At 35.7% G+C, this 17049-nt stretch overlaps 1 protein-coding gene across 4 annotated transcripts in view; it reads left to right on the top strand.

The window, feature by feature from the left end:
* LOC143465541 (gamma-butyrobetaine dioxygenase-like) overlaps positions 1-16807 on the top strand; it is a 41787-nt gene extending 24980 nt beyond the window's left edge. For 2 of the 4 annotated variants that reach the window (XM_076963890.1, XM_076963889.1), the window contains exons 2-11: positions 12411-12493; positions 13747-13883; positions 13982-14189; positions 14253-14328; positions 14406-14450; positions 14601-14725; positions 15364-15565; positions 15753-15875; positions 16019-16123; positions 16427-16807. In XM_076963890.1, the coding sequence (XP_076820005.1) occupies positions 12411-12493; positions 13747-13883; positions 13982-14189; positions 14253-14328; positions 14406-14450; positions 14601-14725; positions 15364-15565; positions 15753-15875; positions 16019-16123; positions 16427-16534 (1212 nt within the window). In that variant the 3' untranslated portion in view covers positions 16535-16807. Of the gene's footprint in view, positions 1-11020; positions 11380-12410; positions 12494-13746; positions 13884-13981; positions 14190-14252; positions 14329-14405; positions 14451-14600; positions 14726-15363; positions 15566-15752; positions 15876-16018; positions 16124-16426 lie in introns of those variants that run through there. The other 2 variants (XM_076963892.1, XM_076963891.1) reach the window with 2 other exon arrangements.
* Positions 16808-17049: the final 242 nt, after the last annotated feature.

Here is a 17049-nt window from a genome sequence, read left to right as displayed (position 1 = left end):
CCGGAAAACTAACTTAGCTTATACCATCTAGTTCTCACTACAATCAACTGAGCGTAATAAATTGAAATCGCCTATGACATGTACAAATACACTTGCAACGAAAACCTGCGGAACAATAAACCAGAGTTAGCAGTTTTACTTTCACAGATACTTCACGACATTTCAGTCTCGACTTTCCAGCCTTGCGCAGCGATTATATTCGGTTTTGACGGGACTAACCGGCTTTTAAACACGGATCATGGTCATCCATGCATGACTAAACGTCTGGAATCAAAAAAAGGCAGGCTCGATATTTTGTGGACAGCAAACACTGTGCAAGGCGCTCGTCTTGTGTTAAAAAACATATCCCTCGGGTCTGCACTAAAATTAACGCCTTGTTTCGACTCGACTGTAGAGCCGTTGGCTATTACACATTACATGCTACTCGATTAATTATCTATCTGTCTATCTCCTGTTGTAACCAATGTGATGGGACCTAGGAAGACGATCGATCTCTTGTGACTATTAAAAAATCGACTTCCTTTTGAATTACTTAACGCTGTTTGAGAAGAAAGTTGTAACTTTAAGAACACGAGCTCGTATAATTTCTCTAAATCCTGAATGCTTTTGGCATTTACAGTTTGGTATTACAAAGTGTCGTGCCAGCAAACCAGTTTGAAACTTGAAACCGCTCAAGTCGCAGAATTCGATCCCTAAAAATTCGCTATTTCCTGAACGACCCACTGAATGTCACGCGCAGTGTTCCCTCTAAGGTGCGCAACTGAGCAAATGCGCAGTACCACCAGACTATTTGCGCAGTAAAATCTCATTCTTGCGCACTTGCAATTTCCAAATTTAAAAGTAAAATGATCTTCAACATTATTTTTGAACAGAACGCTTCTGCGCTTATCGCTCATTCTGCTCAGCATTAAAATGCTCATGCTCACTAAATCAAATATTTGCTCAGCGTAAAATTTTCTTAGAGGGAACACTGGTCACGCGATACAATTTTTGTCGGATGTCTTCTCGTTTCCATATTATTTACACGGTATCTCATCTATAACGAAGGGCAACATGGTATGGGCGATAGAAAGTTTTTATAGTTTACGGCTTTTTATATTCTTATAAAAAGACAACCAAACTGAGTAGGTATAAACTTCCAACCGCAGAAAACGATTTTTGTCGTTGTCACTGTCGTATACAGCCACTAGCTCTTCCTAATCACACATCTGATTAAGCCTTCCATAAGCTGGGTTTGAATTCTAAAGAACTGCTCAAGGCTACACTATCGAACACTTGCATCAAATACGCGGTTAAAAGTGCATGTATGTAAACGGCTTAACTGGCCGTAGTAGCCTTATACAGTCACGATATGCGCCTTACACCACAAAGGTTTTAAATCTTGTGGTTTTCAAGCTGCCATATGTCTGTTCGATGCTTTTTTCTCGGACTTAAACGAGAAAAAAATGGGGCCAAAATATATCTAAGTGAATTGCGCTTTTAAGTTGTAACTTATACAAATTCATACGCCCGTTATAAATTTCAGCGGTAAAGCAATATGTTATTTTTCTGTAAAATATGGAAAGTCGTTGGGAGAAATCACTTCGCCATGGTTAAGTGGGCCATTTTTACCTCTACATGGGAGAAACGAGACAAACATTTTTAGAGTAGAATGGTCGACCTTTTGTGGACTGAAACAATGAAGGTTTTATGTATATTTTTGGTATTTGTAAAGAAACAAGTGCGAATTTAATAGTACAGTTCAATTTTAATATCACATAAAAGTATTTTACTCTCCAGAAAATAAGTTTTCCCAAGCGGTTTAACTTTGTCAGCTATAGTAACGCTCTTTGAAAACGTATTAACCAGCCAATTGTTTCTATGTCAACGTGCAATTATTTACGTTATTATAAAGTCACAGTTGGGCAACTTTTCAAGAATAGTTTTTTGTTCGAAAAGTTGGAAGAAATCTTCAAATTTCCTCAGCATTTCTTTTTCAAGAAAAACTTTAATCGACTAATTGTATGTGTTCTGTGTTTGGCTAGAATCGAAGTACTTTCAGCCATTGAAACAGTGAGCTTTTGACTTTGATGAAATCAAGAGACTAAACCCTTAATACCCTTCACACTCGATTCAAGTTTCCGATTTGGTATAAGTTAATGTTGCGTGACATTTCAATTTTCCACCCACCATTTCTTATCTTTTTATACCCAACGTTCAGTTTTTAACTGATAAACGTTTATACGTGAAATTCTTCAATTTTAAAGTGAAAGTTATCCTTTTCCCGAAAAAACAATGGTTCTTTTCTACAAGCTTAAAACATAATCGCAAAAACCATCAACAAAACCTCTGCAAACGACTTTTGTGAACCCTTGTAATCGGACTTCGGTTGTGTGCTGGTATTTATCCTCTAGTACAAAAAGAGACAACTGTTTCAGAAAATGGATTTTACGAGACTAAATTGCGTCCTCCGGATAATTTGTTGTGCACACAAATTACTGTATGTTATTACCGTCTTTATTACACGGTAAACAACTTCAGATGAGATGGCTTTAATTGTCAGGCTTCGAACGATGTTAAGCCCTGTTGTAGAATGCGAAGGCAACAATTAAGCCACTAAATTTTGCTAACGTTTGAAAAGTTAAGATTTTATGCATTCGTCGCCGTCCTAAAATGGTGATGTTTAGGTGTAGTGGTCGCATTTTGATAGTTGTAAATTTGTCTCCCGGTTCACTTGGAAAAACACCTGTTTTTCGGAAAGCTTTCATAAAACGTGTCACAATGCGATTGCAGGGAGTTACGTTCCAAATCTGACAACCAAATAAGTTCTTCTCGTTAAAAGATTGTTTGTAACTTGCCTAGTGTAAATCTTAACTGGGCGGTTCTTTAGCACGTTTTGAGGAGAAATTTCACCGACGGTATTTATCGCCTGCCCTCTCCATTGTATTTCTTTAAAATTTATCCGCTTACCAACGACGTTAAGCATAACAACCACATCGGGATTTGATGTTCCAAAATCACATGATGCCAACGAGGCGGATGTTTTTCGCTTCTAGTCTTTAGCTTGTTCAGCCATGCTTAATTCTGGATTAAACTTTTGCTTCGAAAATTAATAAACTATATTTTAAAATCACTACCTTTTTACAGAAAAAAATTCTTTTGCGCTTCTAAAAAAGGGTTTGCCAGGCATTAATAGCTCTCTTAACATTTATGAGCAATAAACGTTTATCCTACAATTTGTCCTTTCTTTGGCGTTTTCTTGTAACTTACTCCGGCAAAACAACTTTTCCTTATCATTGTTTATATTAGTGGAAGTATTTTTGTAAACCGCGGCGCTATACTTCGAACTTAACACTCACGATCTCTGACCGCTCAAACCATGGTGCACGACGCGCATCTGCTTATACAACTTATCCCACGATCCTCGCTATGATCTACCTAGGAAGTGATTCTGGCTTTTACCTTGGAACAGTCGGTCTTTTCCACGAAACAAGTTTGGACCGTTTGTTATTGCTGGGTACGTGGCTATCACGACGACACAAAGTTCATTTCTGCGTTGAATCTTCTGCATGCTGAATCATTGGTGTGTGTTCCCACATTTGGATTACTTTATTGGTCGATAATGATACTATGTATAGTACGGCTGTATACTGTATGTCGTACTTAATTTTTGTAAAAGAAATTTTAATGAACAAATCGAACCGTACCTTTCTAAATCACTTTGAAGGCATTTTATAGCGTTTCATAGTTAATCAATTACAAATCAATTTCATGGCAAGCTTTGAAATATTTTTTATTTTTCACTTTAATTTCTTAGATACCGTCGATATGGCTTTAACCCTTATTCTCCAAATAATTTGCTCGGCTGAGTTTAAATAATATAATTCAAACTTTTTCAAATCAACTTAGTAATTTTCTTTGAAATTTTCAAGCAAATAATTCAAACACTTTCATAGGCTAGTGGCTATTTCTTATGGCTTTGGTACTGGTACAAGCTATATTTTTTTCAAAAACTTTTTATCTAAACGGCGTTCGTGTCTAAGTACAGTCAGTATACTGTAAAGTTCTTCTGCCCTTAACTTTTCGCTTCTACTTTCCCAAAGTGGTAATTTCATTGCAATGACTTCTTGTAACTAACACACTGATTTAAATAACATCGGACATGTGATTTGTTTTCTCTCTGTGTGGTCGAGTGACAAAATATATTTGTTGTTATAGTGAAATGCATTAAGACTTTAGGAAATCAATAATTTTCCGAATCACTCGTTTTAATAATAACAACCGTGCACAATAACAATTCCCAAAAACAACTTAGACCTATAGCAATACGCGGCCTACTGGGCAGATTTCAGGAATTTTTCGTTTACGGTACATGATTGACGTAGAAGGTTTTGAAAGGAAAATAATTTTTAACTTCCGTATCGTCCCGTCAAAAGAAGCGTGTGCAGAAAAGAGGGCAATTTAGATTAACGCATAATGCATTCTACTTTAGAATATAGTAATCGATCCAAAACCGATTATACCGGAAATCTGTTAAACACACGCGGATCATAAAATACCTCGGTATGCAAGTGCTTCAATTGCTTTATTAAAGATAAAAAACTTTTCCACAATTGCGGTATAAGTGACTCACTTTGGGCGATTACCTAGGTTTGAAGTAGACTTCGCCGCAATCGCATATTCATTTTAGCCTGGCAGAGAAAAACGTCATTGCCTTCTTACTGAAAAATATCACGTGACCACATTAGTCGTCACAAACATGCCATCACTATCTCATCGCTTCGGTAAACGCCAAGAATGGTTTGAAACTTATTACCCTTATCCTCACAACGTCTATATGTAAAACACTTGTGCACGTTGTAACGTTTTCCATCACACTCACTTACACCCGCAAAAGTGTCGTTTTTATCGGCTGTTGACAAAAACCATACCCCACTCACGTATACACTTCTCCCTTGCCTTGATAGCGGTCAAATTAAGAGAGGCTATAAATAGCGTTAACTTCTACTACTGACGTATGCTATGGCAAATAACTTGACTCATGTTAGATGACTTTCAGCTCTGCATCATTTATGTGTCTTGTATTCAAGCTGTCTCATTCAGAGATACTATAAATGCGTGATTACAGCAAACAGCTATATAGGCTTCTGAATAAATATCCGTATCACCAAACCTTGTTAAACTATTATGCTAAGAAGACAGATGTCTAGCTTTGTAGCATCTTAGATCTCGGATACATTCTCTGTAAACACATCAGCACTTCATAATTACAAACACTACAACTGTGCTTGAGTGGTCATGTCACGGGGGTATTGACATATTTGGTCGGAGGTCCGATTGACTTTTGTAAGCTAACCCCAGGGGTTTTCGCGGGTCCATTTTGCGTAATGAAGCTTGTCGCGTTTAGGATGCGCGTTAAGTCTTAATAACCGCTTCTGTTTATTTTAATATAGCTCATTATTGGGATAATTGTTGTCCCATGTTGAAATAAGGTTGACAACATTGTGTATCGACTTGTGTACCGATACCAATGCGAGTTTTACGTCATTAATAAAAGACACGCTCTTTCAAAGGCGGTCAGGTAGCATGTTTCCACAAGGCGCCATAGTAGTAAGCCTAAAGCCCGTATGCTTTCCGTTGCAATGGCGCCTAATAATAATAATAAAATTCCTTTTCGGTGATGTGGTTCTTATTACAGTCTCGTGAAAATACCATCGTACGTTGACATGATCGGCGAAGGGTTGTTCGAGTGCAGGTTGTTTAATAATCATTTCTGAGGTTGCGTTGGTTTAATAGTTTTGGAATATTAAAGATATCGGTATTTCTACTTTAGCTCTTGAATTTTCTTTTCCACGCCAGACTATCTTATATGCATCCTTATAAATACATATTCTAAGCAAGATCAAGTCATGGTTTATCGGAATCTGACATTTATGCGCAAATACGTACAAAAGAATCTGAATGTTTCGAATGTTATGTCGTTTAGTCATGTTGCGTTAATTTGTTTTGATCTATTATGATTTGTTTTCGCAAGCAAGATCGCCAAATACGTACAGGCCTAACTGATCAGGTAAACGTTTTCAAGCCAATTTCATGATATACTTGTTCCAGTCGATGGCTTCATCAGAAATCCAATGAAACAGAATAAGCGGCACACTCAAGCATTTCATATCGTTATTATTCCGATAAGGTTAGCAGACATTAATCTATCAAAGGCTTTCAACGGTCTGTCATATAAGCCAAGATATGACAGTCATATTCATATCACGAGATGATGCACAGATGAGCGAAAAAATGGCGCCTTGCTTACAAAATTTCCCAAACTGACATCTACAACCATCACGTCTGACTTATCTTATACCATTAAATTGTTATTATCACAAATATGGAGTTAATTTTGAACATTCTCCAAACACGTTTACTTATCGTCGTCTGTCGCTTGCAGGTCATAAGCGATTATCTTGAAAACCTTTCCTTGTTTTAGTTTGATGACGTTATTTATCCCGGAATCTTGTGGTCCGTAGCTAGCGTTGGATTTAGCGTTTTCCGAAAATTTTTAGTTTGACTTTTGCGAGATTCAAAACCTGTTGATTTGTTTTCGGAAAAAAAATGAAGTTTCATAATCATAGGTTTATATCTAATAATATCTAAATAATTTTCTACTTTGACCTCGTAAGCCTCGAATCCGATATTGTTGCTTCTACTTTTCGCGAAAAGCCTTTGATGGAAACCACAATATAAGGGCGCAACGCTAGAGTTAAAAATATAAATAATTTTTTCTCATTAAATCATTTGAATGCAAATTTCAAATTGAGCGAAGTGTTACCTTTTTTGTAATATGATTTTCCAGAAATTTATTTCAAAGACTTTTTTCTTATTTTTACATTTTTTTCTTCAAGTTATAAAATTTCTTGAATTTTTGAGTTAGCACAAAGATACAGAATTTTATACTTTTGCACATTACAATTTACGATAGAAGACATCATTTGGGGAAATAAAGTCCAAGAAATATTTAAACTTAGAAACATTTAAAGCTCTGTTTAAAAGCCCAAAATATTCGGTATTTTAAGCAATAAGCCTAAATTTACCAAACTTGAGCAAAAGACCTCTTTGGTAAATTAGTTTCCCGAAACTAGGGCGACAATTTCTCAAAATATTTAACATATTTTTGATCAAAAGAAAACTTTTTGTACAGGCTAAATAAGTTTTTAATGGTAATAAAACTTTTTCAGTTCAACCGTTTTTCAAATGAACACGTTTTAATAGTTTGAGGAAAATACTGTTTTTAGAGCATCTTGAAACTTTTCCAGAGTTTCCAAAGTTTCAAGTCCTAAATTTATACAAATTGTCAATTTTTACAAATCCTCCACATTTTGGGCCTAAATAAGGAGCATTTATATCTGAAGAGCCCCCTATAGACACCACAATTGCCAACTAAACAAATGTGACACAACAAAATACTTGGTTACGGAGAGAATATGCTGTGAATCGGCCAGAAAATATAGTTTTATGTCATGATCTCATCTATTTTCGACCTTATTTTAAAGACAAAAGATAATTTACTCCTGGGACGCATTCACGCAACAGTTTCACGTTTTCCGAAAGCCCCTTTAAAACAATTTACAAAATGTGAACCATTGGCAATATACTGGTGTAACGAGCGCCACCGTTTACAACGCATTTTAGTTCCTAAAAATAGAATGAGCGGTCGTAGAGAAACTCTCAGTTGCTTGTGTTATTTTTATATGTTTACACAAGTGATCCTGATAACATGATGATAAAACTGGGCCTGAGATGAGATGAGATAACCCTTTAAGCCAGCAGCTAACTTCTTCGATGAATTATGGAGATGAGTCTCCTTGTTCTAGTCGTGCAAGTAACCCGTGGCCTGGTTGCTTGGCGCATATAGGCATGATTCTTATTATTAATATTCGACTGTATATATACAAGCGTCATATTAAAAGGCGAACGCGACCTATTTATAGTACGTATCTTGGCCCAATGGCACCTCTAATTGATGGATAGAGATATCTTAAAAGCTAATCGGCTGCATTAATTGCTCACTCTTTTACGCGCTATCCCTTTCTCCATATACAAAGGAGGAAAACATATACAAATATGAGTCGGCGTTCCCTTAAAGGAGGTTTGAAACAGGCGATTACTTAATTTAGAAATTTTAGGCAATTTTTGGTTTAAACGTTTTGCTCAACCACAGTTTTTTAGGCCTGTAGCGATCATCATCATCAATACTATCTCATTCACTGGAATGACTTCATTCCTTAAAAGCAGCATAAATATTTTCGCAGTTTTCTACAAAATTCCTTTTTTAAATTTGTCACGGTTTGCATGTGTTTTCCGGTATGATGTTAGTGGAGTGACGTGAAAAGTTATGGTCAGTATGAGGTTCGGTGCAGGATTTGTGAACAACATAACTGAAATGAATGTGACTTGGCTCGAGAATTTACTCAATATATTTGCTGCCATTTGTTGGCGGGGTACAATTTGGACATTCCGAATAGGTAATCAGAATTTCGTGGACCACGCGTGTAAATATTTAAAAAAATTTACTTAATCTGCTTAACGTAATACGCCAACATTTATGTTTTAGGGCCCGTTTAGAGTGGGCTTGTGGTTTAACATGGAAGTGGTTATTTATAGAAAAGTCAGAATTAACCTGAAATTAATATGATTCATCACAGGGGCTTTTACTACGCTTTAGGCTTGGAGCAAAAGCGAAAAACTTGAAAGGAAAACAACCCACTGGTATGTTTTAGACCGGAAACGCATGTAAACATATTTTAAATTGATGACCCATGCAGCTATTAGCATACATAAGTTACGTGCATGATCTAAGCGCTTTTTAACGAGCATATACAAGTTTAGATAACCGTGTACAAATACTCCACTACATACGTAACTAAGAGCAAGAGAAAGATCGTTTGAAAGTTTTCAATTGAAATCTTGCCGATCGATAGTAATCGATATTACCGATTGATAGTTTGCCGATCGTGAACGAAGTGACCAATGGAGAGAATACAGATCATTTAAAGCAACTCTTGGCTAATGCATTCCAAAGTGCCGTTTTTTACTCTGGCGGGAAATTTCTTTCATAAGATCAACGAGATTTCGGTTCAACTTTATAGTAATAACAACAATCGCTTGATATGTTAAACCCGCTTTAATAATTATCTTATAGTTAAGCTAACAAGGTGCCAGGTATTAATACCTTCAGCATAAAGTACGACGTCTTCGAAATTTGTGGTGATAACAGAACTTTTTGTCTGGGACCTGCTGCTTAATCCTTAGTACGGATGTCTTACCGCAGGAAAACAAGATTTCTTTTAAGCAGGAGAAAAACAAATGCGCCAGAGGCGAATGTGCGCAGAAAATGTTAACCAAAACTTTGCGCAACATTCTCTAGCTAGGAGATATTACAAAAAATTACATTGTGTATCTGTTACGATTACGGCACTGTTTTGTAAGAGATGCTTATCAGACTTACGATATCGTCAAACATTGTTTTTATACTATGAAGTTCTCGGTGCAACGTTAGGTTGCAGAAGCGGTGATTAACTTAGAGATTATGTTGCTTGTTTATTTTGTCCGGTTTTGCGATCGGTTTCCTTTTAATTTAATCGATGCTTTTTCGAAAAAAGTATCACATCGTTTGCAAAGAGATTCGTCTAATGGTGAAAAAAGATTTGTTATGCAGACCCATATCCATTTAATGAGGAATGTTTTGCTTTGCACTCAGAGTGATCTTGTCACTTTCAAATTCCAAATGCCTGGACCAGTTATTTGGTCATCCCACTTGCAGTATAATAAAGTAATCATGCAGTATCGATTTGAAGGGTCAAAAAATTCTAACACGGTTACCACAGAAATATAATCAGGAAGATGCAGTGCGTGATTTTTGTTTATAAGATCTATTCATCGACCGCTGTCAACGCAAAGACTAAAATAAAAGCAAAAATGACGGTCTTGTTTTAAAAAGCTTTGCAAACTACTACCTTGCACCAACTTTTTATGAAATATTAATGCGGTTTAATGAACACCTTCCAGAAGAACTACTCAGCTCGTGTCAATATATACCATGAAGCCTCTCCGTGTAATTTAAGTTAATCAACCAACGAATATATTTGCTTGCAAAGGTTATCGCCACCCTCGTCTAGTTAACATAATCTTGTTATACCACCAAAACAAACAGACTGAACATTTTCTCTACAATGCAAAAAATATAGGCCTACTTTCGCTCTCGCTCTCATTTATACTCTGCTTTTGGTCATGAACTTGTCTAACATTGAAAGTTTTTATCTTGTAATCATACTGTGTTTAGGTTTTAAACGCTATAGGAACATTGGCTATCTTGCTATCATTGTAGGAACATTATCAATGAAATTCATTTGTAGGTCTGCATTTTACGAGTGTTTTGCAAATTTCTAACTTAGAAAATATTGTGATGTGATGTGATAGGCGACCTTTAAGCGTAACCTTTCCTACAGGCAAGTGATTATGAAAGTTTTCAGACAACATCTGTCGCATGTCAAAACTTGATTTTATTTCTCGTGATTACTTATAATCGTTTTGACATTTCAACCCGTGCTTTCATCAGTGACATAATCGAACCTGAAAACTCACTCTTGTTGATCTTTTAAAATGCTACTTTTGGACAGAGCCTATGTACTGTATATAGGTGTAAATATTTTATGTTGTCATATTAACCGATGCTGTCAGTTTTGAAAGGGATTAGTTTGTCAGTGATCATAACACTTTGCCACCGACATTTACGTCTTGCTAGTTACAGTAATGTGAAAAGACTGATAATATAACAAAACCCATTTAAAGGTTATCTATCTGCACCAAACGCATTGTTATTAAGGTATATAAATTGATCTTAGAATTATATACTGTCGTTACTTACAAGTTCCATAGCTCCAGCAATTGTTCTGGACCTGTACAGAATACTAAACGTTATAAAATAGTTTAATCAAAAGCGGAACTTTTTGGCGCACTTCCTTTACTTTCTTTGTACCAGATTCTATGAAGAATACTTCCTGTTGCCACTCTCACAAAATAGACCTCCTTGGCTAGTTTTTTATTCAGTCATTTACACAATTTACAAGTTTCAAGGTTCCAAAAAATGCCTGAACATACACGAACTTCAACACTGTGTAAATCGAGGGCAGATTTGTACAGAGCAAGTTTTGGTCGTCGTGCGCTGGGCCTGAAGGCAAGAAGTAGGTTAGCCTACTTGTAAAAACTATTCTTTTGCTTAACCTGCAAATAATGAATGTTTATAGTTTACACTGCTTATGTTATGTCCATCTTGCATAATTAATACGGACTTGTCGAAAGAAAATCGAACATCTTCCACTGTGACGTCAATGATGACAAGAAAAGGTGTGTCATAGTTTACTTTTGCTGTGTTTGGTGTGTCGAACGCCAGTTTATCTCATGAAGTGCTATATATAGGTCAACATTTTTGGGTTTAACAATAATCCTCATACTGTTAAGAAAGACTATAAGGCTGAAACGGATTTAACTTGTTAATGTGTGAAATTTCTAAAGTTAGTGTCAAATTTTGACATTTTCACTGGCGAACACAAATATCAGTTTTATTAAAAGAACTGGTCTATACGTTTTTAGCAATTTGGTAATTTGTAAACTCAAGAGCATTTAATTCATAAGTGTGCGCTTTTTGTTTCCGTTTTGCCCGCAAATTTTTTCATTGATATTTGTGCAACTCATATCTTGTTAAAATGTATCTTTTTTTCGCTTTATTTATTCATGTTTTTCTCTCGCTGTTGTTTTAGCGCATTATTCATTTGAGTTGGCTATAGAAATAAATTAAGCATCTTGGTCCGTCGACTGCGCGTTTGATGGTAAATATGGAGAAAATCGTTTTGAACGTTTAAAGATTTGGCAAAGTTGTCATTGGTTGTTTAAAATGCTTGGTGGGCTCGGTGCGGTTGAATGATTTACATCGTAATTGTCGACGCCGACCTTAATCTTTTATTACCGATTTTGTAGTATTATCTTGCGAGATGACTCACGCACGATATTAATCTGAGCAAAAGATTGTTTTCTACAAGTGTGATAATCGAACTTCTTGTGCTAAATAACCTAATCGCTAGATGATGTCAAAGAGTTTGTTAACACTTTATGTTTGGGCAAAGACTGTTTGCATTTGTACACTAGACCCGGTGTTTGCATTACATAACAAGATCAAACAAGATAAATGGTGCCACGATGCTGACCGCAGTGCTAATTACAGGCTGAAAAGTTAGCTGCTTATATCCGCAGGCTGATGACTGTTGACTTGATTGTTGATTAACTTCTGAATACAATTAACTTGTCACTTTTAACCGTATTTAGGCAATCGAAAAGGTTCATTTTTTTCAATCAACCTTTTTATGTTCCTGCAATTACAGAATATGTTCAAGATATCAAACATTGAAACAAGTTTTGCAAGAAATTTCATTGAAATAAAGTGGAAAGATGACCATTCGAGCAGGTATTGTTGCATATTGCTTATAGGTAAAGTTAATGTATGTGTGTTGTTACTATTCATAGACCAGTTGTTTTTGTGAAACTTAACACATGTACTGTTGAATGTGTAAAGTGCACACAAAATATGTACATTGCACGCCTATCCATTGTATTATACTGGAAAAAGTAACATGGTATTCTTCACATACTACACAAAATTAGCAGTTTGGTTTTTGAAATGCATTATGATTTAGGTACAGCCATTTTTTTAAGCCTCACATGCAGCTAAACTCAAGATTAATGCAGTATTGCTAGATTTGCATTAGTTATGAATTTTGGTTACATAAACTGTCATGTTACCAATATCAGCAAATAGTAGTTTTATTGGCATAGTTCTGTACTTAAAGCTGAAATTTTATTTTAAATTTGAAACTTCAGTGAAAGCTCTTTAACTCACATTTACTTAACTCAAATTTTGAATAACTCAAATTAACTTTTAAACTGGTCTTGACAAATTTCCTTCAAATTATAAATGTAATTAACTTATGCTAACTCAAAGCTCAAAATGTATTTAACTCAAATTTTGGTTATTTTAAAAGTGTGTTTGATGGTATTAACAATGCTTGTTATCTCGAAATCAGTCCAAAAAAATTACTTTTGTCATAACAAAGTACCTACAGCCATCTTTTTGTGCATACAAATAGATTTTAAAGTTTGATTGGTGCAATGATACTTTTATACAAAATGTCAGCGCAGTGACTAACTTCATTTGCACAGATGTTTTGCTTCAATTTATCCAAGTTTGGAAATTATAAGTAAATTGGTGGATTGAACTTAATGTGCTTCCACTGTATTTCAGAATAGAACTGGAGATTCTACATTTGGAAAACACTGTTTTAGAATAGTTATGCACTGAGTGACTAACTTAACTAAATTTGTAGTATTTTCATAGCAAACTTTTGTTTTTACTCATATACAGTGGATGTTTGTTAACTTGAAATGCAAGGGATCGATTTAGTTTCTTTATGTTATTCGCTGTTGGTTAAATTAGTTAATTAGTCACCATGACTACGAGGTTACTTAGTACTATCCGAAATCATAAGCATAGTCGAGTTAGTGAGCTTCCACTAGTTTCCAACTTAAATATTTTGCAGGCTAATGCTGTATGGGTATGTCTACATGGAAACAATGCAATATATGAACACTAATTTATTTTTTGTATATAAAGCGTATAAGGAATGTTTAATTGGAGCACCACATGATTAGTAAATCTCACAGGTATCATAACCATTGGATGAGGTTTAATTGTCATTGCCCTAAGTGCTTCCGTGTGATTGTTGGCCAGCAAAGAATAAACTGCAGCCTTTTTCCTGATGAGTTTCCAATTTTGCATGTTCATGAAGATGAAGAGAAAGGTACTTAAGTTTTAGTAATGAATTGCCTTTGGTTTCCATATTTTATTTCTCAGTTCTTTATGTAAGTACATCCCATTCGTGTACATCTTGATTTATAGCCGAAATACATCTAAACTACAAAGGAGAAGTATTCACCGATCATGAAACGATTTTGCCTCTTGAATGGCTCCGTAACCACTGTTATTGTGATCGGTGTCTCAGTAACATGATAGAAGAGAGACAAATGAAATTTGCACTTCCATCTAAGGATGGACTCCGACCCCTTCATTATGATAGCATTAAGGATAGCAAAGAAGGCTTGTTCAGGTACAGTAAGTTTTGTTGTACTGGGCGAGTATTGGTTATTGCAATCCATATGACATTTACTAGGGTACTGCAACGAGTTATGGAAGATGGAATTTGTTATGTGAAAGGAGTCCCAGTGAAAGAACAATTTTTGCTTGATGTAAATATGCCGTGATGTAGTAATAGCCCAATTTTGCATCAAGGTAGGTGTGATATGCTTTGGTTTTACTTTTGTAGTTTGCTGAAAGCATAGGACCACTGGTGGATTCGACATATGGAAAAGTAAGAAATTACATGACATATTATGTTAGTTAGAAGTATAAGGTCATACCTACTTCTATACTCCATAATTATTGTTGTTGCTGAACACCTCCTGTCTTTTTTGTTGTATTCTATTGGTTATAAATACAAGTTGTTGTTATTATGTTGTAGTACTTCAAGATACAAGACCTTGGAAGTACAGATAGCATTACTGACACCCGAGAATTTCTTACTTTTCACACTGATCAGGCTCATTATGAATCTGAACTAGGTGTACAGTTTTTTCACTGTCTTAGGTTGGTGGTAATAGAATGCATAAATGAAGTATACTCAGAATCACTAGGATTAATTGGCAATGAATGTTTATACCAAGAATAGTTCAAATAGTAATACAGTAACAAAATAAATTAAAATAGTAATAAAAAGTTCAAAATGGCCTGAATAATTCCTTCAAAGCATTTTCTTTAAATAAATAAACTAACTAACTGCATACGGCCCTGGGTCCAATAAATAACTAAATTAAATAAACATGATTTTAGTCTTATTTTATCCGATGACAGTCTTATTCCAGTTTTTTGTTTTGCCCCTGTATTAATCTTATTCTTTTGATGAAATCAACATGGGCTCCTGCTTATTAGTATCAAAAGTACAATTTCAGTATGAATTGATTTCATGAATGCTTCGAAATGTATGAATTCATTCAAACCTTTAAAGTTATAGTATTTAGTAATAATCCTAAAAATAACAGCGATGTTGAGTCAATTTTTATTAATAATATAGAAGTGCAATAGTATAGTAAATATGATATTGCTTTAATGGTGGCTTTTCTTTACAACGACCTCAGATAAGATGTAATCGCCACTACGTACCGTATACAAACAGTTGCGCACTCTAGCCGTCATTGTTGATATTATGTTTTCTTTTTCTGGTGAAGATTTGACGAAGAAGTCGAAGGTGGGGAGTCCATCATAGCTGACATGTTTCAGGCTGCTGAAATACTACGTAAGGAATCGCCAAATGACTTCAGGGTGCTTACCAAGGTGCCCTGCACGTTTGCCACCATCGATTACAACCGTAAGAATCCTGCTTATTACGAAACACGAAAAACTGTCATTGAAGTAGATTGTGACGATCAGGTTTGTTCTTCACAGTTTTTTTGCTTTAATTTGTGCTAAGTTGTTCGCAATCGTTTTGCAACCAATTACAACGATTCATGCAAAATTCATTACGTCATGTTACGGTTATGGCTTTCCCACAGGAAAGGTTACGTTAGAATTGTTACATCCGCTTCAATGCGGTTATTTATGGTGGAGATTTTATTAGGTTGTTGCTGTCCACTTCAACACTGGTTTGGACAGCACGGTTAGAGTTCGTGAGGACTTGATCGAAAATTACTACAGAGCTCACAAAAAGCTGTGGAAGATCATAACCCGGCCGGAACTGAGGGTATCACTTGCTTTGTTTTGAAACGATCTTTGCTACAGAATATAAAGTTAAACAGGGTTGATACCTTAGCCAATGTTATGCGGAATCTTCCAACTCAAGGTTACACGCTGCGTTCTCAATATTTATTGAAACATGTTTTTTAGTTCACTCATCGCATGCGACCAGGTGACTTGCTTGTGTTCAATAATCGGCGCGTGGCCCATGGCAGGGAAGCTTTTGTACCAAATGGTGGAATTAGGCTTTTGCAGGTAGGAAGATTTAAGTTGCAAAGTGGTGTCGCATGAGACCACCGCTTTTTGAAACACCTTTTAAATTTGGCAATGCACCAACTCATAGAGTAGCCTACTGGAAAATGATCGTCAGGCCACAGATGCTTGCGTTCTCACGCAAAGGCACGCTTCTATTCGTTTGTTACGTGCCTTCTTTAAGCCGTAGAGTAATACAAAAAATGTGTTCAGATCAAGCAACTCATAGAAGCTTTTTATCTTCACTAACCGTAGTTCAAAATAGACATTCGATTACCGAACGATTATTGTATTCTGTTTATTTAGTCCACCTACGTTAACGTGGAAGACGTCCGTAGCAAGTACATGGTGCTCGGTCATCAGCTTGGCACTGAAGTAACCCCGACCAAAATTGGAAACAGAAGTTGCATTTGAGTAAATCATTATCTGCGCTTCATTCAAACGACTTTGAGATTAATTGTTTTACCAACTTTATTTAATTTATTTTAATCATTTTATGAACATATTTTGAAATGTTTAGAACTCTTTTTTTCTTTTTTGATTGCAAAATTTGTGTACATAGGCTCCTGAAATGAAATTGCATGGTTATATTTCATTTTGACTGCTTGTATATGCAAAAAAAATATTAGCAAACCGTAATTTTCGTACTAAAGCTCTAAAGTCTAAATAAACCAAAAGAAATATTTAGTTTATTTAGATTATTTTCCACAGCAGGATCTTACGTAACGCCTGTTTAAAGAAGCAACATCACCGCGTTTACAAAACCGTTTACGTATATGTTTCAACGAAAATAAGAATTTATGACGAATGTTAAAGTGAGTGGAACAGTATCAGACACGAACCCGCTAGACGCCGTACCCAGTAGTTGTCCGGGAGTCTGACCGGAGAGGATTGAATGACATTCCAAAGCAAGCAAACAAATCCATTGT

Source organism: Clavelina lepadiformis, chromosome 7, assembly GCF_947623445.1.
Source record: "Clavelina lepadiformis chromosome 7, kaClaLepa1.1, whole genome shotgun sequence".
NCBI lineage: Eukaryota > Metazoa > Chordata > Ascidiacea > Aplousobranchia > Clavelinidae > Clavelina > Clavelina lepadiformis.
This window is presented reverse-complemented; position numbering and strand designations above follow the sequence as displayed.